The 27,678-nt window shown below is 45.2% G+C and overlaps 2 protein-coding genes across 8 annotated transcripts in view; one reads left to right on the top strand and one right to left on the bottom strand.

Moving 5' to 3' along the window:
* Nucleotides 1-24,323, top strand: part of PIGL (phosphatidylinositol glycan anchor biosynthesis class L) — a 69,883-nt gene extending 45,560 nt beyond the window's left edge. For 5 of the 7 annotated variants that reach the window (XM_068656262.1, XM_068656261.1, XM_068656260.1 and 2 more), the window contains 6 exons: nucleotides 2,225-2,292; nucleotides 10,366-10,397; nucleotides 15,174-15,307; nucleotides 16,126-17,014; nucleotides 18,810-19,002; nucleotides 20,303-23,059. In XM_068656262.1, coding sequence (XP_068512363.1) covers nucleotides 2,225-2,292; nucleotides 10,366-10,397; nucleotides 15,174-15,307; nucleotides 16,126-16,224 — 333 coding nt within the window. In that variant the 3' untranslated portion in view covers nucleotides 16,225-17,014; nucleotides 18,810-19,002; nucleotides 20,303-23,059. Of the gene's footprint in view, nucleotides 1-2,224; nucleotides 2,293-10,365; nucleotides 10,398-15,173; nucleotides 15,308-16,125; nucleotides 17,015-18,809; nucleotides 19,003-20,302; nucleotides 23,060-23,688 lie in introns of those variants that run through there. The other 2 variants (XM_068656257.1, XM_068656258.1) reach the window with 2 other exon arrangements.
* On the bottom strand, nucleotides 17,687-20,904 carry CENPV (centromere protein V). The gene is made up of 5 exons (XM_068656263.1): nucleotides 20,654-20,904; nucleotides 19,701-19,799; nucleotides 18,804-18,873; nucleotides 18,270-18,384; nucleotides 17,687-18,061 (listed from the first exon to the last, which is right to left on the bottom strand). Exons 1-5 carry the CDS (start codon nucleotides 20,902-20,904, stop codon nucleotides 17,937-17,939), a joined length of 660 nt encoding a protein of 219 aa, XP_068512364.1. The 3' UTR covers nucleotides 17,687-17,936.
* Nucleotides 24,324-27,678: the final 3,355 nt, after the last annotated feature.

The raw sequence follows: 27,678 nt of genomic DNA, 5'->3' as shown, positions 1-27,678 counted from the left end.
GTGTTTCTGAACAGATAATTTCCACATCAAGAATATTTACTAACTCAGCTTCGTGCTCCCAACACAAAGTTTCCTAACCCAAAAATTGGCCTGAGCCAGTTTTGTCAAAACAGCGTTCGGCTTATTTCATCTGCTCACTGCAGTCTCTTATCTTGGTCTTTGTTTTGTTCTCTCATGTTCCCCATAGAAGAGAAAATGTGTACTTTGGCTTGCCCTGAGTTTTTAGCTTGGTTTCCCAAGGAAACAAGAGTACTGCAATTGTATTTGTGCGTGTGCATGTGCATGTTTCAAAAGACTTTAGAGCCCATTAGCCAATTTCAACCATGTTTGACAGCAGAGTAGTAATCTCAAAGATGTTATATTTGTACAGGTTAAATGGACATAAATGGTCAGGCAGAAGAGACAAAACCTCTCTTTGTCCCTGTTTAGTTAAAAAGTTTAGCGCGAGCCCAACCCCGAGCAGACTCACGCTGTTAATCACCTGCTCAGGAATTTATTCTGCCAGCGGTGAGATGAATACATTGCCATTTTAGGAGAGTGTCACTCTAGGTAGAAGTGACTTCAAGGATGTCTTTTCTTATCTGTAAAATACACGGTGCTATGCTGGCTCCCTGAACTGTGCAGAATTTAATAACATCTTTCCCAGATGAGTTGCTCAGCAAGCTGATAATCCTAGGGAGGCCTGAGCACCATGCCAGAGCATGCAGTCCCTGCAGAGAGCCTCTCAGGTAATGTGCAAAAAAAGCAGCCAAAGCAGAAGATGTAATTTTTCTTATAAAGGGGATGACCAGGAAATGCTTCTTAGAACCTGAACAAAACCACTTTGGGTCCCCTGACTTACTGCTGGTAATGAATAACCCTGCTGCTGGGTAGCAACATTGCTACAGCCACTGAGCAAAGTGGAAAGTCTAACTGCAGACTTGTACTGGGTGGGTGGGTTTATAAGCAGATTTGTCTGGAGTTTTTGTTTTTTGAAGTGTTTCTTATCACCGTCTCTGTGTTTCCTCTCCCTCTTTACACAATATCTCCTGTGTTTGAGGGCCTCTCCTGTTGGAGGGTGGAGTAGAAAGTTGCAGGACGGGCAGGGTAGCTTTTGATCTTCCCTTGATCTTTAACCCAGTACTTCAGGCCCTGCTTAAAGAATAGATTTTGAGAAGGGAGCTGTGGTGACTAAGCAAGGCAATAGCATTTCCTTCCCTGAAGAGAGAACAAGCTGGCAAGGAAGCAGATATTGATTGAAATGTAGGGAGGCTGTAATTTCTTCCTGGTCACAGGGAAGGGAGCTGTGAAGAACTCTGCTGCTTGGCCTCTTGCACAGTGAAAACCTAACTTTAGGCTGTTCACCATCTGGAAAGCATACAAGTAGCACCACAAATACCCTGCCTGCTCTACACTCTGTGCTGCCAGTTTGTCTTCTGGGTTATTTTAAATACTGTCTTCACAATACTGGGCAGAGTGAGCCCTTAGGGTGGATGCTTCACCCCTAACACGTTACTGGTAGGTTTGAGGGCAGGGAGACAAGGGTGCTCTGTGCTTTGGACAGTGACTTGTTAATGCTGCATTCACACATTACTTCTGCGTTATGAAGTGCCCATTTCTCCCTGCAGAGAAGCAAAAAAAACAACACAACCTTCTCATTCAGCTAACAGCCTGACTTGGCTGTACAAAAAGTGTAGTCAGACAATTCTTTAAAAAGGCTTCTTCTCATATCAGATTACTTTATCACTATGTTATCCTGTGATGAAACCTCGTTACAATCAGGACAGTAATACATAATTGTGTTGTTGTTGTTAGAGCAATATGTCCTGGCTCACAACACAGCAAACTGTGGCCTTCACCTTGCAATCCACAGGCATTCTGGTATGTTCTCAGATCCAAAAGTGATTCATGGAGCTGGACCGTTTGGGTCAAGACTCTGAAAGTAGCTGAAAGTAGCCTTCGGACCGTAGGTAACAAGTGCATCCTGCTGCTGGGAACATGATACTTCTCCTTTTCCTGTTGTTTAAGCTCTTAGACTAGGTAGTCATTGGTTCCAAAGCATCTTCACTGACTTGTTTAGTTGTGTTTCTATAGCATGAGTTCACACACAAGGCTTTGTTGTGCAACACAAAAACAACTCTTTGGAGACAATGGGCTGGGGCAGTGCTGCTTTAGATGTTGAAGTTGGTTACTGTGCTGTCTCTTTCTTCAAAACGTTTATTGTTTCTGTGGTTTTGTTTTGCAGGTGGTAAGCTTTGATGCAGGAGGAGTGAGTGGTCATGCTAACCACATTTCTCTTTACACTGCTTTAAGGTACAGTGTTCTGCATGTTTTTGTTGGAGGCCTCGCTGTAGTGTTACAGCAAGTGAACGGGGTGTTTGTGTGTCAGCAGATAATGACTAGCTAGAGACAACAGAAGTTTTAACTTTGTTGTTACACCTGAGTTCCAGGCCATGGGACATGATACTATTTGGAGGAATTCCCACAGTGTTGTAAATGACCTATAGCATCCTTTATTAATCCACCTGCTGGTGCTTTGCTAGTCTTCCTTTCCTTGAGGCCTCTTCTGCTCTTCTTTTTCTTGATCCCAGTGATCCACCAGGACCTCCTGATTCCTAGCACTGTGTAGTGGATGCAATTCCACTAAAATATGTAACAGATAACTTTTCATTTCTGGTTTGAGTAGAGTGTGTGAATAGCTGATGCCAGAGCTGGGGCTCGTTGGTGGATTTTGAAGAGGTCTGCACCATTGTTCCAGAGGATGTTGCCATCCCATCTGGGTATCTGCATTTACCACTTTGGGCCAAGGACATTGCTCTTTCCCTAGAACAGTTCCTATTTACTGTTCCTTGTAAGTCAATTGATTGTTTTACTGCTTTATTCTTTAAATTTGGAGAGCCTCTGTCTCTGTGCTGTGATGTAGGAAGGATGCTAGACTAAAATCTCCTGTATTAAAATTACCCAAATGTTTCCTGACAAGACAACTGTATTTTAACTGTCTGTTCATTCAGACTTTATTGTGTCCTAGAGAGATCTCCCCCAGAGCTGCCCCTGCCTTTTCCAGGTATGAGAGGAACTCTTTGCAAGTATATCTTGTATTTTTAGCACACATTTGTTTTCTGAATCATCTGTGCAATTCAAATAACTCTGGCTCTCCAACATCACAGTCATTTGCCTTTGTCACTTGCCTGACGAAAGCAGCAGTGCCATATAGCCCTTATGTGACCCACCGAGCTCCTCTGGGAAGATACTGAGAGTTTTTGATCCTATCTGATGCCTAGAACTCAGTGTTAGAGGAGATCATGTCCTTTTCCAGCAACTCCTGAAATATCCTAACAGAAAGAAAGGAGGTGAAGTTAAAGCAAATGGTGTGTTTGTTTGCATTAAGCAGGGAGATGCTTTGCAGCACAATGTTGTTTGAGGAGCAACTGAAGGACAAAGATTGATGGCCAGTGCTCATGCTGTTGGCACAGAGGGAGGGCAGAGCTTCCAGCTGCCTGAACCTCAGTGTTTGCTTTTCAGTCTTCATACGGCCAGCAAACAGGAATAGAGGAAAGACTGTGAGGTGTTCCCCTACATCCTGAAGAGATACAGGGAAAACAAGCTAGCAGCTGAACTGTGTAGGCAACGTTTAGGAAGAGCTCTCGATTTTGATTCCAGCTCTTCTGCTGTCTTGCTTTGTGGCTGTGCAGAAATCACTTTTCCACCTTCGTGCTTTAGGTTTCCTGACTGAGCACTGGGGCTATTAACCTTTTTCTTGTTTCAGAGTTTGTTACTAGGAAGTATTCATTATCTGCAAGCACCTTGAGGTCAGATCTTTGTATTAGTCCTTAGTCTACAGCAGAATATTGTCCTGGGCAGATGAGATGTCTGCTGATAATGGCCACTGGGGTATAAGCAGCTCTCAGTAATTAAGGGCTGGTTTGTGTCTTGTCTCTTTTCCGGTCCTGAATCAGCAGAAATAAGCATGGCAGCCCAGTCATTTGTGTTTGGCAGGAGTGATGCTGTGGCCACTGAAAGGTTAAGTTTATTTTTAGTGGCTTGCTTGCTCTCATTATTTTTCAGTTTGTGTCATGGAGGAAGTAGAGCGTGACTGTATCGCTCCTGATTTTCAGTACCCTGATGAATTCTCGCGTATCAGCTAGTGCAGGCAGCACTGGGAGCATATGCTGAGGCTTCTCACATACCTCCCTGCTAGCAGGGCTTTGCAAAACAGTGCTTGCTGCCCCCAGGGCCCCAGTGCTACATGGCAAGAAAAAGGCAAATGAACTCTTCCCTCCCGGTATCATGTGCAATGTATTTATTAACCATCTTTAAACAAGGTCTGCAGGGTTCTGCCTCCACTGTGGTTGTAAGTGGAAAGGGTGAAGCAGAGGGCTGGTGCCGCGATCCCCAGGTCTTTGGGATGCTCCCAGTCTAGGGAGGATCTGCCTAATGCCCACTAATAGGTTTCTTGCTGCAGAAACAGAGGTACAACAGGACATATCCAACCTATAAGTCCTTGCTTCAGGAGATAGAAATTATTGAACAGCATCAAGGAACAAAACAGTTCAGGAAATGGTCATAACTGAGCAGATGGCTTGGCATTATCCGCTAAGGGTGTAAATATCCTTCCTAGGGTCTGGGACAGAGGCTGCGTTTAGAGGAGCAGGAACTACTTGGAAGCAGTGTGCCTTACACTTGCACCAAACATCCTCTTGACACCTTGTGGGGAGTCCCAACTGCTGTTACGTGCCTAGGCTTCAGATCTGTGCCATGCCAGAGTTCGAGGGTGGATTTATTCCTTTGCAAGGGAAAAATAAGGGAAAAAAAAAAAAAAAAAAGGAGGATTGCTGAGGAACAGAGATCTCTATTTGATTTAATTCTCCCCTGGGAGTATTTCAGTTCTGCCTCCCAGACTGGAAAACAAAACAAAACACTACAGCAAAGAAGGGAGAATTGGACACAGGCCTCTAGCTCCGTTTCTTTCCCCGTGGCCTTGACTTGGCAACATCATTCCCTTCTCCCCACAATAGGAGCTTCCCTATGGCCAAGAGAGGCTGGACCCTGTACACACACCCACAAGGAAGAGAAGGTCTCGAGTGACATCACCATCACTTAGCTCCCTTTCTCAGCATTGGGTCAGTAGTGAGGCACTACGATAACAAGTGTGGTAAATACTACGTGACAGGAATGTTTGACAACCTCTCTTTCCTGCTATTTGAAATGACAGTGTTTGCACTGACATCACATGGAATATCAAGAAGTTTTAGTTCTGCACGTCATTGCATGTTTTGATTTTATACAAGCCCTCTTGTCCAGTAGCCTAGCAAAAGGAGGGCTGTTGATTTTGTTGTTGGCTTGCTTAAGGTGGAGAATGGTCTTTGTGAGGGGGAGGCAGGACTGTACCACTTGTTTTCTTCAGCAAGCAATCAAATCCATTTCATCCCAGCTAGAACAGTAAAGAATAGTCCTTGTCTGCTTAGGGCAGAGCAAACTGAGTGGAAAATAGGAGGTGCTATATTTAACCACTGTGCATTATGTTGTTATAGCAACTGCATCCATAAAACTTATATCAACGATGCCGTATAAAAAGCTACATCAAAGAATCATTAGCTGAGCCTATTCTCGTTAACTCCATTTGGAAAAACACCTCTCAGTCCTGCAGGATGTTTCTTACCATCCGTCAGCTCAGTGGTAGGTTGTAAATGAGACTGTGCAGAGGTGATATTTGTGAGCTTAGTACTTTATCTCTCTGGAGTTGATTATGATGCAGCTTGAGTGCCACTGATGCCTTTTTGCACTTAGGTGTGACAGCCTGACTTTTGAACGCCCCATTTATGAATGCCACGGGACATGGCGTTGTGCAGGTGGGTTGCACCAGGGCTCCTTGAAAGAGGAGGATTGATTAAATGCCAGTTACGTGTAAGTACATCAAAATGAACAGTGCAGTGTCCAGAGAAATCCCACAGACTCAGTGGGTACAGCTCTCAAAAGCCAGCAACTGGATTACATCCCTACAAAGCACAGTTCTGCTCGTATTGAGTCTCCAAGGTCAGGTCTTTAAGGACACATTGAGCAAGAAGCAAGCTGTTTCTTCAATGATTAGCTTGATGATAGTGAATGGGACACCATCTACCATTTTTATTGGTTAGCTTCTTACAGTGCAGGGCTAGAATGGAACTCTGCTCTCTCGCTCCTTTCAAGCATCTGTAGCCCACACATTTCAAATCAGTGACATCTCATTTATGTTTTCAAAGCAGGCTGCAGTCTTGCATTTCCCTTGTGTTTTCCCAGCAAATCCTTTTTCCAAACTGGCTATTATTTGTTCCACCTTGGAAAAGGATTTCCCATGTTCCTGGTGTGTGTGTTTGGGATTGTTCAGGCCCTGACAGAGTTCTATGGTCCCTGCAAAATAAAGAGCAGTGTTGAAGAAATAACAGTTTCCAGTATCATATGCTTCTGTTTGTCCTTTGACAGTCCAGCTCACTCCTGGTGTTTGTTTTAATGGTCTTAATTGTCTTAAGTAATAGGGGAATTTATGAATGGTGGCTGGGATTGCACCCACACTGTGCTCATGAGGTCAAGAAATGTCCTCCTCTTTTTACCGTCTGATTCTCTGTCCTTTCCCTTTGTGCGACTGCCCCATGCCTGGCATACATTCTGTTGGTATCTAGCTGGGTATTTCCTCCTAGATTTTATCTCATTCCTTTGTCCCTTCTCCCTCCTTCCTTAATTTGACTAAGCTCATTCACCCCAGTGCCCTTCAGTGATCTTGTTGAGAGCTGTTAGGATAAAGTTGAGCGCAGGGCATCCTATTGTTGGTAGTCAGCAGGGATTCCCCCCCCCAAGAAATATTTTTTTCCAAAGAAACAGCCTCAAGGAATGCCCTTCCCGGCATCACTAGGCAGCTAGCAGCATGACAGGAGCAGTGACACTGCACATTCTTCTCCCAGACAGTGCAGGGACCAAAGCACAGAGCCAAAGAGAAGCTCTGTCAGCTGGAAAATCTCTGAATCGCCACCTTTTTTTTTCTGACTGGCAGAACCATATTTTGCCGCTGCAGCACGCATGAGTATGGAGTGCCTGAACAGTGTTTAAAAATCTGCATGTTGTTACTTGGTGTATTTCAGGGTGCACGGAAAGGCAGCCAGAAAGTCCGGTTAGGGCGGGGGGAGGCGTTCCAGATAGTAAACACTCAACATCTGGCAAGTATATCCCTCTCATGTCTCAGAGATTCCTAGGAGACTGACTGTTCTTCCTCTTTCACATCTGTTCCATCAGATTGATTGGGCAGATTAGAGGTTAGGATCCTAAACTGAGCCCCAAGATATCTTTGAGATTGTCCATTCTTTTGCCATGCTTTTGAAAACTGCATTTCCCCACTGTTGTACAGCATCCAGCACAGCACAGTGAAGGTTTTTGCCTTTGGCACGGGAGACTAATTGGAGAGTGAAGTCATTGATTTCAGTGAACAATTTCTCCCTGAAGAGAAAATCACCAAAACTGCAGTCCACCCACCAGGGCGTCAGTCCTGCTCCTACCCCAGAGGAGTTCTGCATTCCCCAGCACCGAGGTCTCAGCTCCATCTTGACTTGTTCCTTCTTGCCATCACGGGGAGGTAGCAGTGGTCTGTACTTGGGAGCTAGCCACGCGCTTTGCTCACAGCTTTCCTTGAGGTTGACTGAATAAAGAGGGAATGTGGGAGCTGACTCAGCTCTGCAGTTTGCAGGAGGGGGGTCGATGAACCGTTGCCGTTTTTCTACTGGGCAGACGCAGGTAATAGCTATGGAGAGCAATAGCTTTCAGATAGCTGCTGGTCCTGGGGGAGGGAGCTGGGGCTGAGTCCTTGCAATGCAGAGGTGGTGGGTGCCATTACAGTTCTCACTGCCTCTTAGAGTTCATTGCAGAGGGTCTCAGTTCCCTTCAGACATGGGTCTGAAACCTCCTACAGGTGTAATAAAGGGGGTGCAGTGCGAGGCGTCCTGTAGTTGGCTGGCCTCTAGCACTTGGTGGGTGGGTGGGAACAAGCCACCTTAGATCACTGTGTATTTGAAAAGAAAAACAATTTAGAAAAGGTCTGTCTGGAAAAAAAAAAAAAAAAAAAGGAAAAAGCTCCAAAAAAAGAGCCTGTTTGTGTTTGACTTGTCGAGATTTTATGCCAAACTCTTTCATTTCACCCAAACCACAGCAAGTCCAATCCATAAAACAACATTCCCAAAATGGCAACAACAGACAGCTGCAACCTCTCCCCTACTTGGAAGTGTCCCATGGAGACAGCTCCAGCAGGGTGGAGATGGGAGCAAGAGATTGATTTGGGAGAGGATTGGCTAGTTTTATGAATGTGTGCAGGAGGAAGAGTTTTGTGTTGTGCTCTCTCTCTCTCGCTCTCTCTCTGCAACCACAGTTCGTTGCCATCTCTAGCCTGAGAAATACAGATGAGCAAGGCTGCAATTCCTCTGCATCTGGGTGGAGCCCATTCCCAGACCTCTGCACGGAGCCTTGCTGAGTACTGAAGCATTTGGCTCAGGACTAAAAGGATAAGGAGAGAATCAGAATTTCTCTGTGCCTATTCTTCCAGATCAGTGTCATGTCTGCCTGGCTGTAGCATTACGGATCTTTCAGTAACCAAATAGGTTGTGTCTCTCTGAATCTTTATAGAAACACAAGCTCCTTAATTTTCTGCTGGATAAAAACTTTCCTTCTGTTGAAGATACCCTCTACTCCTGCTGAAACTTTTCCATACAGACTGGATCTCTCTTTGTTTCTGTTTCTAGTGGCCAGGGATAGTTATTAATAATTCACTCTTCGAGCAGCTCTTCACAGCCTTTCATTTGTTGTCCGTCAGTGCTTTCAAGGTCCTTCTATAGAACAGGTACTAGGACTTGGGATAGTTAGCCCAATTTCACAACCTCTCACTGCTTTCTCTCTTCAAGGTTGTTCTAAAAGTTCCCACCCTGCTAGCTTTACCAAGTGCTGAATCACCTCTTTGGGTGGCCACAGCCTCGCTGGGGGAAAGAAGCCTCAAGCAGAAGAGAAGAGCTGACATTAATGGAGATACTTAAACGTTTCCCTGAAAAATTGCTGGCAATGTCTGAACAGTAGGGTTTGGGTAGTGGGGTAGAAGGTGCCCAAGTCAGTGTTACAAGGCCATTGTTTCGTATGAAATGGTATTGCTTGCAGATCTTTGGCTCTGGAGAAGGAGGGAGCATCATCAGGAGAATCTATTTAAGGCATATGTCTTCTGATTGCTGTTTGAGTTCTGTCATGACCTGCATTTCTGGCTTGACTTTTGCTTTGAATTGCTTTGGGTATTCATTACTCAGTGCTTCCTATTTTGTCTACGCCTGTGTAGCTAATCCTTTTCCTTGAACTTAACCAATAGCCAGAGATAATCCTAGTTTGAAAGTGACTAGAGAAACATAACAGTTTGCATATAATGTATGTTTTATCCTGGTTGATTTACACATGAACTGTCACATTGTCCTTCGTTAAATACACCACTATAAGATGATAACAATCTTTTTAAATATTACACAGGGTTAAATAATTTTCCTTTTTTTATTTCCTTTCTCTTTTTGGCAAATGTTCCATTGTTTGGATTTTTCTTATGGAAGAGCAAACCTGGGTGTGGGACAGCTCTGAGTGCCATCTGCTGGAGGCCTGCTTCCTCCCATCTCTGTGATGGGCCAAATCTGGAGGCAGTGCAAGTGGTGATGTAAGCATAAGTGCTTTGAGGCCACAAACCACAGGCTAGAACAGGAAAATCATGAGAATTAAAAGAATTGAAGCTAACACCCTCAGACACTTTCAGCATATCAGGATCATTTGCTTACACTTCTTAATGGGAGTACCATCACTTTTCACGTCTCCTGTGCTTGTCCCCTCATTCTGTTTCCATGGAACACATTTTTATACAGAATCTTCCCAGGAAAAAGTAATGAAAAGATCAAAGTCTTAGTGAGCAGCCAGTCAGAGCTTCTTGGATGTTCCAGTGCCAGCATGGGTTAGACAAAAGGAAGCTGGTCCCCAAGCAGGAACTGCCAGCTATGTCCCTGGGCAGCAGGCAAGGACTTTAAAGAGCAAATGCTCTCAGAGGTGAATAGCCTTTGGCAGCCTCCTACAGCTTCCCTTAGTACAATGTGATGTATTTGAGAGTGAATTGGATATATGGAAGTTATTTGTGCTGTGTCCCAGCAGCCAGCATGAGAAAAGTAAAGGCAGAATTGTGGGGAATGAGGCTTACCACTACCTGACATACGCATCCGGTGTCTGCTCCTGATCAGCCATTGTAAATGTGTGTATTAAGAGAAATGGATTAATGTGGCATACAGAGTTCGTAGCAGTAAAATCAGGATTTGAGTAACTTCATTGATTATTTACCTACATTTCTCTCTTCATTCGCAGGTACCTGCATTCAGAGCAGAAGTTACCTGAAGGTATGTCACACAAAACATCCTCGACCCTGCAGGCATTAAGCAACTTTTTACATGCATGTTCTGTCCAGGGTTTCCTATGCCTAACTCAGCTCTATTTGAAATGCAAATGAAACCCACAGCTGAACTCTTCCTTGCTCTTTTATATCCCTGCAGCATTTCACCAGCTCAGGCTCCTCCACAGTCACTTTGCTGTCTGGTTTGAGGAGCTGGTGTCTTTCCTGTCCTATGGGGTTGTGTTAGTGGTGTGACCCAGTGTTTGCTCTATGCTTGTTGGTGTCTTGCTTGAATATAAGTCCAAAATCAGTTTTAAGTCCCTGCTAGTAACATGTTGCAGACCAAGATCTAGTGGAGAGAGCTGGATCCAATATGGTGCAATGCCCTGACTGAATTCTCACTCTGGTCTCTTCAATTCCCCCGTCTACGAAACATGGGTATTAATGCCAACTCCTTTCCCAGGAACTTCAATTTGTTCAGCTTTGGGATGCAGCAGAGCTGTGTAGGTACTGTGTGCAGTAAGGACAAGGAACAAGGAACTGCAGTGGTGGATGTCATTGCTGGATGTCAGGCCTTATCTAGACTGAACCAGCTTCATGCTCTGTTCGTGCTGGTTTGATAGATGCACTGTGGTCCGGAATAGGCTGGATGGGCTGTGCATCAAATTGGTTCAGGTTTAAAACAGAGAAACATATAGATAACATTTCCATTTCTGTAGCAGCATCAAGAAACTCCTGAAGCTATATGAAAGCCTTGCTGCTCTGATTACATCACATCTGACATGACCTACAAACGCCAAAGGAACGGGGAGCTCCCATGCTGCTGCTTACGCTAAGCCTTTCCAAATATAGTTCCAGTCTCATTGAAATTCCTGGTATTTATAATTTGATCTGGCAGGCGTGCAGGGCTGTGCATCAGAGGGGCTTAATGAAACAAGAGTGATGCTGGGATTGAGGCTGTCTGGGTAGAGCTGAAAGGCATGTTCAGGCCATGGAAATGTCCTGCTCTCTTGTTGGTAAGAGGGAAGTATTTGCAGGTGAACCTGTGTAAGCCCATGTGATCAGGGAATCCGGAGAAAAGCTCTGCAAATGCAGAAGCCAGCTAAGCCTTGCATTGCCTCACTGATATGCAAATGAGCACCCTAAATATCCTGCTTTGCTTTCTAATACCCTTAGCCAGCATAAAGACAACAGGCTTTTTATAATCTGTAATCAAGTTCTCCAGGCTAGGGGCAAGCACGTAGGCTTGTTTCAAGAAGACGAGACAGCTGCTGGATATGCATCCACCCCTGCTACTGGCCCTGTCCGGCTATAACCACCACTCTTTCAAAAGAATTGGTGTGCTAATGTCTGTCAGGAGCAGTACAAGCCTTTAGCACACACAGATCTGTTAATAATCTTCTCATTCTAGGCATACCTGCTGCATAAGTGATTTGGAAGTAGAAAGCCAAGCCAAATAGGCTTCAGGCTTCATGCACTTCTATTCTAGGGCTAATCCACCAGCTATATTGATTTTGCCCTTTCTGCCAACCTAGAGAGGTTGTATTACACTGTTAATCCCGTCCTGCCCAGGTCACAGGCACAACAGGCTCTGAAAAGCTTCACCTGCTGGTGTCACAGGAGTGGACTCATCAATGGCAGCGCTTCTCTTACCCTGGTTGGCAGGGAGCAGCCTGTTTCTCTGAACCCTTTTCCATCTCTTACTGGACTGTACATTCCTTCCCTGCTTCATTTCATCTCACGTTCTCATGCAGAGCAGCCTTTGCTGTCAGCATGTGGATATCCTTGTCATATCACTAGCACAGATGACTCTCATGGTGCCTGTCACTGTGCAGCTCGAATGCCCGTTGCTTTGCCTGGCTGGCTGATGGGGGCCCAGAAAACCGGGCTGATGATTCTGAGTTCACTTCCAGTTGTTTTGGGCCCTTACTGCTGAGCTTTGGGGAACTGAAGGGGGCAGTTGCTGCATGCATTAGTATTTCATGGGGAAAAATGGTGAGGAAAGAGAGCACAGAGCTCTGTTGAACAGAGCAGCCCAGGCTTTAAAGATTGGTGGTGGATAACCCTACACCAGGCCTTGCAAACAGGAATTCACGAGGCATTGCCAGGGTCCAGGAAAGGCAAGACCCATTGCACCATGTTTGCTCTGTCTCTGTTTCCCCCACTTGAAGAGTAAAATGCAAGCAGGTAGGAATGGCAACTACGAGAGCAAGAGGATCAGCATCAGTGCCTTTGCTCTGCTGAGCCATAGCCCAGAGGATCTCTGCAGCAAAGGGAGAGCAGTCCTTGCCACAGCCCTCCTGGCAGCACAGCACCAGGTTTGGTTTCTCCTAGGTCTGTGTACAGCAGGCACACAACTTGCAAGCCTTGAGGGTGTGAGGGTTGGCGTGTTAGGGTGAAAAGAGGACAAGTTTGCTACTTGGAAACAAAAAATATCTTTAGTTGGAACGTAAGAACTGTCAGGGCATTTCTGTGTGCAGCAGCAGCACGTTTCTGACTGCACAGCATCCTTTGCAGCAGCAAGCTGGACCCTCGTGGCAACTCACGTGTCAAGGTGGAGCGCGAAGGGAGGTCAGGGAGCAGCCCAGGCTGTGCAGGTCACACGCTGCCTGCGCTCCTGCACGTCCCAGGACTCGCTGCAGGGAGCTTGGCACCGCCACCGGCCCTTCCAGATGGCGTCGCACAGCTGCTGCTCTGCAGGGACGGAGATGATGACCTTGCAAGGGCCGGACGGCTGAGGCCACAGCAGGGAGCAGCGCTGACACAGATAAGGCAGGAGGGCAGAGGGGTGCCAAAAGCGAGCCGAGGCGGGGCAGCCCGGTGGCTGCTCGCAGCTGCCTCACACCGCCATCTCCCGGCAGCCCGGGGCTGCAGCAGCTGCTGGGGGCTGCAGGAGGGTTTTCCTCTGGTACCTGGCACGGCACGGGCTCGTGTTGGTGTCTGGCCGTATGGAAGTGCCAGTGATGTCCTGGGACTCCTCAGACCCTGCCCCTTAGTGCCCAGAGCAGGAGAAAAGCACTCTACTTTGAGTGCCTGCTCTGCTGTATCCAGCTTGCTGGGTACTCATGGTCTAGGATCAGTCCAAAAAGAGGACTGGAAGGGGAGCATGGTCCTGGAACCCTCCGTGGTGCTGGGAAAAAAAAGTCACCACTTTTAGTTTTGTGAGTGGAAAAGGCTGTTTGAAAGTGAGGACAAAATTGTATATCTTTCTTTTGAAGGAGAGAGAAGAAAGAAAGGAATTGAAAGATTTGGAAACGTGCTGGAGGGAGTCAATCAGGGCTGCCCTGTCCTGCTGTTGCAGGCTTTGGCTGGAATAAAAGCAAGGCTTGGCACTGCAGCAAAGTGAGCTAGTGTCACTGCGAAGAGGCAGGGGACACAGATCACTCATGATGGGATCTGTGGGGGATTGTCCTGTGTACAATGTCTGCTCCTGGGTTCAGTGTGTCACAGGCCCCTGGCTGATAGAGGAACGATGCTGGTGGCGTATCTTTGACTACCATGCTCTACCACAGAGACCTTTGGAGGCTTCTTCCCTTGTCTCCAGGAAATTCATTCCCCATAAGAGCAGTAAGTTTTGTTTTCGTATCTCATTCTTTGTAAAGGCTAAACTGCAGGATCTACCAAACATCCAAAGTAGAGGGTTAGCAGCACACTGACTGTTCAGACCCTCCTGGGATAAGATTCTTGAGCAGAAGCAGATCTGCATACACATTTCCTAGCAAAGACACCATCGCCTCTCTCAAAAAAAACACCTTGCATAATTATTCTTCTAGATTTTTGCTTCTTCCCCTGTCCTGGAGAATCTTCTCCCTTAAGCTGACAAAAGTTGTTCCTACATTTTAGAGCTGAGAGGGATTCGGGCACCACCAATGCATGCTGGCTGTGCTTGGGACATAACAGCTTAAGCCGTATTGGATGTGAGCATAGGCTCCCACTGAAATGGCCCATTAGGCAGCCTTTGTAGCAATTCAGCATTGTTCTTTGTCTCCTTTGTACAATTTCATGGTTCAAGGGCACGCTGAAAAAAAATCTCATTGCAAATCTAATTGCGTATCTGACCACCTGTGTAAACTGTGGCTGTCTTTAATGTCTGAAGTGTGGAGCTCCTAATGGTACCATCAGTAGCTCTAAGCTTGTCTGTGAAGACAATTTAGCCATGGATCCAAAAAAAAAAGGAATTAATTTTTGAGTTCAAGAGGCTCTTTAAAAGAAAAAAAAAGTCAGTAGAATTTTTATATACATTTTCTTCATCTGCTTCAGCACAAACATCTGAACAATGTATCCTGGAATTCTGTTAAACTGTAACTGCCTGCCTGAGTTACTGTATATGATACAGTAATTCCTGAGTCTTGTAAATATTTTTTTTTTCTGTAGCTAAGAACTGGAGTAGAAAGAGGAAATGCCCTTTTTGGGAATGAATCAGAGAGTTATTTTAAATTTTCATTATAAGAAATAGTACCAATATTCAGAAAGCCATCTTGTGCTTCTTCCTTGATGCCTAAATATGTAGGAATAATTTAAATTATAAGCAAAAAACCACTCTGCTCTTCAGAGCTAGCTTAGCCTTTTACAGACCACAAATCCATATGGTCACAGATGCACACTCCGCACAACCCTGGCAGAAGCACAAGTAGCATTTGCTCCCCTTTTATGCAGAAAGGATCCATATTAACAGCAAGACAGAGGAGCCTGCAAAGGCCCACTGAAACTGGAGAGATGAGCACCTTACGATGAGTATGACAATATTATTATTTTGAAATTTTTCTCCTCTTTCTCTCCCTAGGGTGCCGTGTGCTTGTACTTGAGTCAGTAAATCTGTTCCGGAAGTACCTCTCGGTCCTGGATGTCCCCCTGTCCTGCCTCCTGCCCAGCGATGCACTCTTTGTACTCACGGAGGAGGAGACTGAGCAAGCCAGGGTGAGCTGCTTGATACCTGCTTAGCCTGTTCGAATAGCTCATTGTTATTGTGAAGGCTTTAGTCAGAAGTGTTGTACTCACAGAGAACTTCACAAATAATGACATACATGGATTATAAATGTCACTAGTGAACAATCCCCAGTGATTTGTGAAACACGAAAAGATAAGGCGGGTTGCTTCAAGTGCTCTCAGGACAGGGCCGAGCAGATTTATAGCTCTGAGATTTTCAGTGCACTGAGTTTTATGCTGGGTCTAGGATGTAAGATGTAGAGAAACTTGCCTGCTTTTTCAGGCTGCTGAAAGCCAGTGTTATGTATGGAAATTGCTCTGATAAGGGTGACGTTATTCCCTTGTGGTTTTTGTTTCTGAAATCTGAACTTTTTAAGCTGGCGCACTATAAATAGATTAAGTTTCAGCTGGCAGCTTATGATCGGAAGCAGCACACTCTGTGTTCTCAGATGCACACCTATCATGTTTCTGCTTCCCCAGCATGTGAACACCCAGGCATGAGATATCATCTAGGGAGGAAGAGTTATGTGACAAAACTGTCACAGCACCAATCTGCAGCTGATAACATCCTTCCTAGCAGGACCTCTCTGGACACCAGGCAGCACACCAGCTATTCAAGGGCAGACAGGCCTCTCCCTGCCCTTTGGCCCTAGAGCAGGCAGCCTTCTACCTCTTAAAACTTCTCCCCTGCTCACTGAAATTGGCTGTCCTGTAAATTGGCAGTGAATGTCACAGGAGGCTTTGAAAACTGCCCTCACGTCAGGTCAGGAATGCTTTTGTAATGGTTTCTCTATTATTTGTCCTTCTAGAGAGCCATGCGGTGTCATCGCAGCCAGCTGCTCTGGTTTCGCCATCTCTATATGCTTTTCTCACGTTATATGGTGATCAATTCACTCCATCTTCTGTAAAAGACGACGCTCACAACTTCAAGAGTGAAAGAATGAGCCAAAAAAGACTGTGCCAGGACAATCACTGGAGGAAACTCAACTGTTTACTCAGGAGGACAATATTCTCTATGTAGCGTTCTTTCAGACTACAAAAAACAGTTTGTATAAACTTTCTCCTGAATATCCTGTCGCCTGATACATTGAGATGAAGAGGGTTTAACAGCTGCTCTATTTTCTCACTGCAGAAGCTTAAATAGGATAAGAAATTTGAATTAACCTAGTTAAGATTCAAACGCAGGAGTATTCTGCATTAGAGAAGATATAGCACACACTGTTTTTCCCAGCTGCAGATACAGCTGCAAAGATGGCTGGGAACTTTTCCTCTTGGTGCTTTTGTAAAATCCAAATATCAGAAGAGACTTTTCTATCATGCTGTCTCCACAGAAAAAAACAGAACCACAAGACCTGTCTTATTCAGTAAGAACTTCAAAAGGCCGAGGCTTATGAATAAAGCATCAGAAATTACACAATTTTCTCTAATCGCACTCATAAAGCTGCTACTGCTTCTTTCAGACACATTGTGTTGCAGGCTCTCCCTTCCTAGTGTCCCCCAAGAAACATGAGCATTTCTTCTTGCTTCAGAACATGAGGCTTGAGATCAACTCAGAAAAGACTCAATACGATGTAAGAATGAGTTGCACGAGACCTTTTGTAGAGCATATGTGGAGATATAAAAATTGCGAGAGATGTTTCGAAAGCAGTTCCACTTACCTAAAAGACAACTGCAAGATCTCTCCCTTCATGTTAAAAGGTAAGTGAAGGAGAAATCAGTTTTCAATGATGTAATTCCTTAGATTATAGAGATTTTACTAGTGGTTTGGGATTCTGTGTTTAGCAAAGTCAGCAATGCTTCACATTTCTGTAGGCCTTTGCACTCATTAATGTAGGCTTGTATCTGCAGGAGGCATCTTCCCTGCCTCTACTCTGCCAGTCATTGCATGGTCAAGATTAGAGCCCAGATTGCAGATCCTAATCTGTTGCTGTGAGCGCATCCTTCTCCTGCTCCTGAAGACAACAGATGAGCTCCTGGTTGTACTAAAGCATGTGTCCATTGTTAGAAGAGTTGGACATTGATGAATCATGTGCCCTGGCCCTGAGTCAGTGCCCAAGCATATCCCTACTCAGCCTTAAAACCATGAGCGAGTCCAGGCTTAAGCAAAACAGTACTTAACCACACGACTAACTTCAGTGGTCCCTCTCTGGCACACAGCTAAGCACCTGTATAAATGCTTTACTGAACTTGAGCCTAGTAAGCACTTTCAAATCCCCTTTAACTCTAAATCTTTGTAAATTCATTCAGGTCAATGGAGAAAAAAAATGGTGTAAGGTAGTAGTATATCCTAAACAAGAGATTATCTTATGTAGGACATTTTTATAAGCCAGACTTAAAACACAGGAAATATGCATACAAACCAAGACTAGATTTTTTTTTAAAACCTTTGTTCTGTTTATTTTGATTTAAACTTTTCCATAGCTAAAGGCAAACTACCAAAATACCACCACTGGGGTAGTTTATGGAACAGAGGTAGTTTGAAAACTGGTAGTCGCAAATGAATGGGACAGGAAACAGAAAGATTTACTTAAGAAACAAAAAACAGGTAACGTCACCACCCAGGAAAGCCCAAGCTACATTTCCATGGCAGTGCTCCAAGTTCAGCCGCTGGACGGGTATATCAGGGTTTTGACATGTCTCTGATGGTCTTATGTTCCTTCATTGCCTTCTCCCATTCCTTGCCATTGATATCCTCCGTAACAATGCTGTGCACGGTGCCTTCATCCAGACAATGGGGAGCTATTCCTGAAGGAAGAGAGTACATGCAAACCTGCTTTTTGTAGCTAAAGAGCAGGAGATGCCTGCATGTCTACATGTTTTTTGAGGAAAAAACTCTGAAGGCCCATGCCTGCTCACTGCAGTAGTGTTAGCAGCCAATGGAGTCTTCATCCAAGCTTTGCTTGGTGGTTAATTTTGGTTACCGCAGTTTGCCAGGTTTACTGTTTCTACCTACCGTAACCATCGGGATTAGAGCGAGGAGTATAAAAGCTCTGTACACCACAGGTCTTGCAGAATGTGTGCTGGGCACGATGTGTGTTGAAGGTGTATGTTGTCAAATTATCAGCACCCTAAGCAGAAACAAAAAGCAGTATAGATTTTCCACATAGATTTATTAATTACTTTCTATGGGTTTGTAGCTAAAAATGTAAAACTAAAAATACCACCACATTCTTGACTTTACTTGAGATACGGAATTCTACATTCATACTCCGTTCCTGAATCCCTGTGCTTTGTGTATATACATGGCCATCCTGGTCAAGGCTCAGAACTCCAAGAGCTTTAATGTCAGCTCAGTAAATAAGATGCACTAACACTCACGGCAAACAGCATAAAATCCATATATTTTTCCCCAGTCAGCCACAGACAAATTTAGGACAAGAAAACTGGCTGCCATTTGCATTTTTGAGGATAATACTGGATTATATGGATTAGATAGTTTCTTTCTGCTAGTGTTCATGGCCATGTTCTTACTGCAATCTTACTCTACCTTCAGCAGCTTGAAACGCGAAGCTGGGACAATGAAGTGTCTGTTCTGTTTCTTTGTGCAAATGCTGCAGCTGTAAAAGAAAGAGAAGACCTTTCTAGGAGCAGCAGACAAGGTGTAGTGCAGCAATCAGATCTAGCTCAGACTTCTTGACAACTGAAATTCCACTGACAGCTGAAACAGCTCCTTGTTGGCATCAAAGGTAAGTGGCAAAAGTGGACTCATGGTATCAGTGTTTGGCTAAGCATGCCCATGGAACAGACTAACCCTGCGCAGGTACACCAAGAGGGTATTTGCTCGGAGCAAACATTATATGCTATTTTTATTCTCATATGCAGTTCTCAATAGACAAGGACAAACTGTAGCCCCGAGAAATCCATTTAATCTTTCATACCAGAGTTTGCCAATTTTGCCAACGTTAATTACCTTGCAAACATGGAAATGAGATACAGAGCCTACTCATGAGCTGGATGCAAACTAATTGCAGGCAAGAGGGGGAATCACTGCTGAAATCAGACACTGTTGTGGTTTGAAGCACATGTGGTCAGAAATGTAATGTTCACTTGAGAAGACCAAGTTAAAAAAGGATTGATGTGCTTTGAGTACGCTGTACTTAGAGGAAACATAAAGCAGACGGCTGAGCACCTGTAGTCATCAGATCTTTCCCAACACTTTCTGCATGAGCATGGATGTGAGACCTGAAGTCCAGCCCACAGATGCAGCATCTGAAATCTCCAGCACTGATCCCATATTGGATCAGGACATAATTAGGCATCTACTCTATGGAAACAGATCAGAGGATATTGTGCAGTTGTTTTATGTTGTTTTTGCTGAAAAGCATTGATTGGAAAACCATGAGCTTATATTCATCTATGAGAACAGGGAATCAAAAAAACTCACTTGCAGTTAAAAACATGCAGATCTGCTGAAGCCCAGACTTCAAAGCGGATGGCTCCGCAGTGACAGCCTCCTGTGTGTTTGACCAAACCTCTGTATTCACTGGAGAGAGAAGCAACAGAGAGGTTATGTAAGCATGCAGTTTTTGATGGCCTGCTAAATTATTCAGTTCTGCTTTGAGCACTTGCAGAACAACTGAAAATGTATCCACTCAAATGCATTTAGATAAAAAGCTCCAGAGTGAGGTAGAGGATGGCTTTTGTCCTCTGCAGCAATTGCATTTCTGGTTTAATTAAAATGGCAAAAAGAAAAGGAAAGAAGAGCTACAGTTCAAGCAGAGTACGCTCTGCCTGCAGTACAGAACGTGTGCTCCCCTGCCACAGTCCAGGTCAAGAGGCCGACCTCAGCTGCAGCACAATCAGCAATGCATGGAAATAAGTGGTATTAGCACAAGACAGCCCTCTTGGAGCTGGGAAAGGAATTTTCCCCCAGTTTTTCTACAACTGCCCCAGTACCGCTCACACTCCTCTATTTAACAGCTGGGATCAGCAGGGACGAGGCGGCTCCCCTGGCGTTTCAAACACCCTTTTGTATTTTGATTGCAGGGGAGCTTCAAGGAATCGAGGAATCTCCGAGCCTGCGCTTCTCCCTCTCCCCTAGGGCGCCTCCATAGCAACTCGGCAGGACGAACGTGCCAGGTCAAACGCCAAGCGCAGAGGAAAAACCCTTTTTCTTTCAAATTTTCCTTTCAAAGCCGGCCGCCGCCGGTAGCCTGGGGCTGATGCGCTGCGCTCCGCGCACGGGTGGAGATGTGGGAGGTGAGCCTCGCTCAGCCCCAAGGGCGTTTGGCGAAAGGAGGGCCCCGAGGCTCCGCAGGCTTCCCAGGACACCCGCTTTTTGCATTGGGGGGGGATCCCCCCGCCCGGCAGCTCTCCGTGCCCCACTCACTCACTCACAAGGCGTCCAGCAGCAGCCGCGCCGCCTCCTCGCAGCTCAGCCGGTGCCGCTCACGGAAGGCGGCCCAGCGCCCGCTCTGCGCCCCTAGATCGAAGGCGTCGGGCCCGGGGGCCGCCTCCTTCTCCCCGGGCTCCGTCCGGGAGCTTCCCGCCTTCTTCCCTCGCCCCCCTCGGCTCCCGGCCACGGGGGAAGCTGTGGCGGCGCTGCCCCTCCGGGACCGCCGCGCCCGGCTCGCCGCGGCTCGCCCCATGAGGCCCGGCTGAGGCGAGGCCGCCAGGGGGCAGCCGAGGAAAGGCCCAGCTGAGGGGGGCAGCGGCGGCGGGCGGCCAAAAAGCCCTCACGGCGCCATGGGGCCGAGCCCCTGGGTGCGCCCTCTCGCCCCGGTGGATATCGTGAGGTGAAGATCCACAGAGCATCGGGGTGGCGAGCTCGGTGCGCCTGCTGGCTCGTAACATAGCCTAGAGTGGTAGGAATACCAGCTGTTCACAAGCGATAGCGTGAGGTATTGCCTTTAATTATAAACACAATGTGCCTCACCTCACATATTCAGGTGTTTTGCACATCTGAGGTGCTATTAAAACTATGTGGCTTCACATCTCTGCCACACGCCCACCGTCGTTTAAAAACAAGGTTGATATTTAACAATAGTGTGCACCTTTGGAAGCATGTCGAGTCCCTGTCCTTCCCTGAGGTTTGAAGTCACTACAGCATCCTTGCAGAGAAACAGATTTTAACCTGAGTCCCACTAGACAACTTTTCAGAAATTCTGTCGCCAGAGTCTTTAAGTTAAAAAGGAAAACGATCAAGATAGGACAGACTTTAAAAACAAAACCAAAAAAAAACACACCACCACTAAAAACACTTCTGAAAGCACCTCTTTAGTGTTAAATAACCTAGAAAAGATTATTGCACACCTGTAAGATAAAGCTGTTTCTCAAGTAAAGTTGTTCAGTTCAGGGGAGAAGTATAAAACTTGCAGGCATTCAACTTGCATTTAGTAGGAAAAATAAAATCACTATAAGGCTGAATGCCCAGTGCTGCAGGAGTGGAAGTTTATTTTGTCTGAGTTACAACCAATAACTTGTATTTTCAACAGTTCTTTATGTCTTGCTCTTCTCAAGATGAGCAACAGGGAAAGATGTAAACAAGAGAGCTGCCAGTTTGGTATGGGGCAGAAGGTCCTGTCTTGTCCACGAAGACAGTAAAGCAACTGGACGATGATGAAGCAACCATCAGCACTCTCTGATCTGGAAAACAGCTTTAAAAACACGCGACTACAGTGTGTAGGCTGCCTCCTTAGATGGCACATACCAGGACTCAAATAACAATCCTGTGGCTCAGCACGTCCCTTCTCTGATGATAGGAAAGGGTACTGAGTTACAATTTCCTGTTATTCCTCATGTGAACCTCTGTACTCATTATTCATCCTAATGGAACCATTTTAAATACACTGTATGTGTCAAGCTCTGGTCCATGCCAGCATGTTCGTCTGTAGCTCCTGATCTGAGCCACTCCCAGACCTCCTTTAGTCACGCTAGATTTCATGTTAGTCACCTTATATTTTGGGAGGAAAAGTCACTGAGGTGAAACTGGAGATTGTGAGCTGAAACTGACTCTGTGTAGTTTGTACCATGGCTTCATCTGCCTGCAGTGTGGGGCACGGCCCACAGCAGTTGCAGGTTTCAGTGAACTGTGCTTTGCCCTCTGAAAACAGGGCCTGCGCTGAAGTGAAAGGCAGAGTATATTTTAGGAGCTGATCAAATGGCCTCCTGTCTGCAGGATGAGCAAATACTAAAATTTGTCCACTCTGAAAAAGCAGTTCCTGTGTGAAAACCAGAGTGAGTGTGTAATGAGTCTGTGTAATATATACAAATATGTCACTCTCAGCTCACCTCCACAATTAGTTCGCCATATTTTAAATGTAGAAGGCATTTTGAGAAGCCAAATTCTGTTTCAAGAAAAAGAACTACAAGACAAAACTGGATGAGCAAAATGCAGTCTTGTTTCAGAAAGTTATAGACAAAATATTCTTTCTACTTCTTCATTTGTTTCATGTTTATTACAAAGGACTCTTAAAGCTCAAAATTGGGTCTCACATAAATAAACAATACAAGAGCTTTTTAGTAAGTCTCTGGCTGATGATAAATTTCATTGGTATTCTGATTGCAAGTCCTAAATTGTAGTCGTTGCATGTTGTGTTGTCAGTATACATGGGTGTTGGGCATTGCTCAGTTTTCAAAGAGTTAACAGCTTTCACTAGAATATTGATTACTTCCAAGCCCGATGCAAGGCTTGCCAAACTCTAGTAGAAATAAGTAGCTTGATGAAGAATGTTTTGTTCTTACATGTAAGCTTCTGAGACAGTGGGGAAAAAAAAAAAAAAAAAAGAAAAAAAAAAAAAAGAATTATTCAGAAGGAGGATGGGAAAGACAAGAGGAAGAAAAGTCCAGTAAATCAGTTGTCTCTTTAGGAGTATTGTGATATTCAAAGTTCAGCAGCTGACCTGTTTCAGTGTTAAAGTACAAAGGTGCTTTTCTGCCCCATCCAGCTCTGCTTGTATAACAATGACTCAGCTATGTAGACCTGGCTTGCAGCCTGCACTGAGATTCTGTCTATAAGGGCATTTTCACAACAAAAGCAGCACTAAAAGCAGCTATCTGTTTGTGGGTTTAAGAAAATTAAGAACTGTGGATGCTTTTCATCTAACAAGCACAGAACTAGAAGTAGTTTATAGCTAACACTATGTTTAAAAGAACTAAGGTAGTTAGTACCACATCGTTTGTACAGAGGACAAAAATAACAATGCTTGGATTTTAGTCCCAATATTAATAAAGGGGAAGCTTTCTGGCCGTTCTCCTTACCATCGAGGGATCCAAGCTGGATCTGGAGACAAAGGGGCTGATGGAGGAAGGCTGTTCAGAATGGCCTTGACAATACTTGGTTTTGTTCACTGTTAGAGAGGCTGAATTGAAACATATTAATAATTATTAACAGCATTGTAGAATTATTCTTTCTATCTTTCCATTTTTTCAAGATGCTTCTCTGCTATACTGCTGAAAATTCTCACCCCAGAAACCACATGCTCAATCAGCTCAGACACAGCAGAGAGAACGTGAACAAAGAGAGCTCCTTCAGCTGCAGTGCAGTTTGGATCAGATCCAAGAGACTCGTAAGCAGGAGATAGACTGCAAAGACGCAGACATGTAATTTTTAGAATAGACCTAGTTATTGTTGCTTTCACTGGCATAACGTGCAGGCACAAACCTGTGATTTTAGGCTGATGGTGTCTTTATAAAATGCCCTTCAGAAGTCTCCTTACATCAGAAGCATGCGAATTGACACATATTTCTCTGGGTTATTTAGACCTACAGAGAAGGACGCACCCAAACATGTTCATGGTGGCAGCACAGACCCAAAACCAAAGCTGTATCCATGTGTCTTGCGATCAAACTCTACTTTAAACAAAGAAACAAATGAGTGTTGCCCATTTCCCTTGTTTTATTACAAATGTAGCTATTTGTTTTTCTTAAGTGTTCAGCTCCTAAAGTTGGTAGCTTGTGAAGGACTTTGTTTATTAAGGTATTTTTAGCATAAGGCTTAAAAAAAAAAACAAAACTCGGTGAGTTGTCTTTTTTTGGTAATCTCAATATTACAGTCCATCTTACTGTATTTTGAATTTGTGCCTCGTTGTTTTTGTAACCCTTGAGCTTGGCAGTACAAGGACAAGCAGTAACATGCCACGGCTCTATTTGTCTTAATGCTGGAACTTCAGCAGACTGGGCCTTATTGCAGTGTTACAGGTTTAGGGAGAAAATATTTATCTCCATAAGCATAAATAGGTAAATATAATTATCCTGCGTCATACGCAGTGAAAGAGACCTGAGGTAGGTATGAGTAATATTATGAGGTAGAAAAATACATTGTTTTTCCTGGTGGCAAATAGCCCTATTTTTGTTTGGACAAAGGAAAAGTACTGAACTTGCTACTCCTACTCAGATCCTCTGATTTGCTGGCTGTCCCAAGTTAAACCCTTGGAGCTAAAGATAAACAGATTGCTTCATTTGACATTGCTCACATCGAAATGCTGTGCTGTTGCTAGGGCATTAGTGTACATAAAAACAGACCTAGTAGTGTACATAAAAAACAGACATTGTGTTCTAGAATGTACAAATTCGTTGGAAACATTTCTCTGACCCCAGGTTCTTCTCTTTTGAAAGCAGGTTATTTTATACTGCTGCCCAGTGACCTACTTTTGAAACCACTCAGCAAGAAATATGTGTCCCCAAAGGCAGGCCCCATACCCTGGCAGAGGCTGGAACCACCTGTGCAGTCAGGCCAGTCACAAGATATGGATTTCTGCTTTTTCAGGTTTGCATTTATTTATATGCAGTCCACAGTCAGCTGCTTGCTGATTCTTACTCATCTAGAGCTACTGAAGGAAGGGCAGGATATATGCTAAATACTTTTGCTTTGAATAACCACAACAGTAACAGTACACCATTTAAGAACAAACATGTCTCCTCTGCATCAAGCTTGGGTAGTAAAATATTTTCTGAAGAAATTCCGAGGTAATGCTGAAATTCAGTAAAATTAATTCATGAGAGTGTTACTATCAGCTTGGGAGACTGTTCTGTACACATAATGTGTGAAAACGAGGCAGAATCTGGCATGCAGTGTATAAAAAACTGCGTTATGACTTCAAAAAAATTGTACCTTTCAGCCTGATGATAAAATATTATCAAAGTACAATAATGAATCTGTGCAGATAGGAATTGTGTAACAGTCAGAGTACACGGATTTACCACAGAGAAAAAGCCAAGGAACAGGAAAAGAAATGTTTAAGATCCCAGAAACAAAGGAGGTGGGGTTTGTACAGGCATGTAGATGTCTATCCCAGCTTAACAGTTAGGACAATTAAACAAATCCAATCAGTGGAGGCTGAAAAATGCTAACGATGGCCTGCATAGAGTAGCTTGCCAGCAGGCTATGGAGATTAGTTTAATTCTGCTAGGCCGTGGAATTGTGCAGACAAAGCCAAACTCTTTTGTTTATCTCTTCTGACAGAGGGATACCTGAGGAAAATAACGAGGCTTTTTGCATGGAACTGACAAATAGAATCCACTGTTGTTTCTAAACAGAGCCTACATTCCATGGCAGCATTTTGCTGCCTGTGCTTGCCTTGGGTAATGTCATTTCCCTGAAGAATGACTTTCAGGAGCCGTTATTAGCAACGTATTTAAAGAACTGCCTGTGGTAGAGCCATCTTGCTGGGATTTTATTCTTATCTGTTGATTTGAATATTTAGCCAGAACACAAACAACTGCTTTCACAAGCAGTTTAGTCATAGGCTTGAGCCATACTTAGAAAAAACAGAGGAGGGAAGGGCTCCAGTATTTTCTGGAAATACACAGTGAAATCGTTAATGCAAGCCTGATGTGCACAAACACAGCTCAAGGCTTTAAGATTAGCCTGTGGTTAATCTCCAGTTTAGCAGACGTGGCCTTTCACATTTATAAATATTACTTTTAGTTCCTCTCAAGGCTCCAAGGCATTGTTTGGCTGCTTTGGATCAAACCTCTTCCACCTTGGCACTACACAAACAAAAAGAAGCTCTTGGAAACACTGAGCAAAACTGGCAGCGTAACGAAAACAAATGTAGTGTTGCTCAAGTCTGCCATTTGCTCTAAGTTTATGTAGCCGAATAATATTCCAGAGGTTGGTTATTGCCACAGAACGGTCTCTGAATTTTCCAGTTACTGCTTTCCTCCCTTCCTGTCTCTATATTGTGAATAATTGTTGTTAGGAAGATTATTTTCTTTTTACTGTAAAACAGGAAGTGCTAGCAGACACAAGCCTTGCTAGAAGAAACCAAAGGGGTTTTTTTTTGTTTGTTTTAATGGCAATACAGCACGTAGCTCCATATTAAATCCTGCCTGCTCACATGCATGCTCATGCTTCCTGAGTAGAGGATTTACCAGAAAGTCCATCTGGGTTCACTGAGGGAGCTAGCACAAAAACACAAAAACCTTTTTGGTTCTTGCATACTCCGGTTATGATATAAATTGAGTCATGAGCCAGTCTGAAAGGTATAACGAGCTTTAATTACGGTGAAGCACATCGCCACATCAGCTTGCAGCAGGAAGTTATTCCATAACCTGTTCAAGGCTTCCTGTTCTGAAGGCAAGTAAACAGCTGCTTCAGTTTGAAACGTCAGCGTTTCACGAGGGCTTCGCAGCCTCGCACTGAAAAACCGTCAGCCGCCCCAAACTGGCCCAAAGGGCAGCTCAGGAAACGGCCTCGTGACAGGGCGCACATTCAGCCCATAATGCATGACGCACCGGGAAGCACAAACACTTGCCAAATTTCTAAGTGCCAGCGTTTTCCAGCTTTTCTAACACATTTCTGCCCTCCTAGGCGCTCCCCCACGGCCCCACACAACGGGACCGCGCCAGGCCCTGACAGAAACGCTTCAGGTCCCTCGGGGAAAGGGCCAGCGAGGTGCTGCAGGGCCTCTGGAGACCAACAGAAGGCTGACGCCAGAGGTAACCCGTCCCTTCCCGGGGTGCCCGTGCCCCTCTCCCCGCCAGGCCCCGGGCACCGCTGGGGGACGCGAGGCGACCCCACAAAAACGACCCCAAAAGGGACCCCGGCCCCACAGCCCCTACGCGCATGCGCGCTCCCCCCGCCCCTACCGAAATCTGCCCCCGCCACAGGAGCCGCCCTAGCAACAGGGCTGACCTCACCGCGCACCAATCAGAGCTCGGCAGCGCTCGAATCTTCCAGAGTTTTCCTCGCGGTCAGCCAATCAGCACCCGCCTTCCTTACTGCTGCACCAATCAGTGCCGAGCTTCCAGTCCGTTCCAGGGTTCGTTTCACCGCACCTCCAGATCCATCCGCGCCCCCCAAAATTTGGGGGTTTCTGAGGGGCTGGGGCCTGACGCGAAGAACCCGGGACCCCCCTCGCTCCTGGAAGGGGGACGGCCGAGGAACGAAGGCGGGTGCTTCGCTCAACGGGGGTCTTTGG

This window comes from Anas acuta, chromosome 19 (genome assembly GCF_963932015.1).
Source record: "Anas acuta chromosome 19, bAnaAcu1.1, whole genome shotgun sequence".
NCBI lineage: Eukaryota > Metazoa > Chordata > Aves > Anseriformes > Anatidae > Anas > Anas acuta.
The sequence above is the reverse complement of the archived record's forward strand: the minus strand, read 5'-3'. Positions and strand labels throughout refer to the sequence as shown.

Coding starts and splice junctions, on each gene's coding strand:
- CENPV (XM_068656263.1), bottom strand. CDS start 20,904: ATGGGGCGAGCCGCGGCGAGCCGGGCGCGGCGGTCCCGGAGGGGCAGC. Junction 19,800..20,653: donor CGGCTGCTGCTGGACGCCTT/GTGAGTGAGTGA, acceptor TTCTCTCTCCAG/TGAATACAGAGGTTTGGTCA. Junction 18,874..19,700: donor CTGCATGTTTTTAACTGCAA/GTGAGTTTTTTT, acceptor TTTCTTTTACAG/CTGCAGCATTTGCACAAAGA.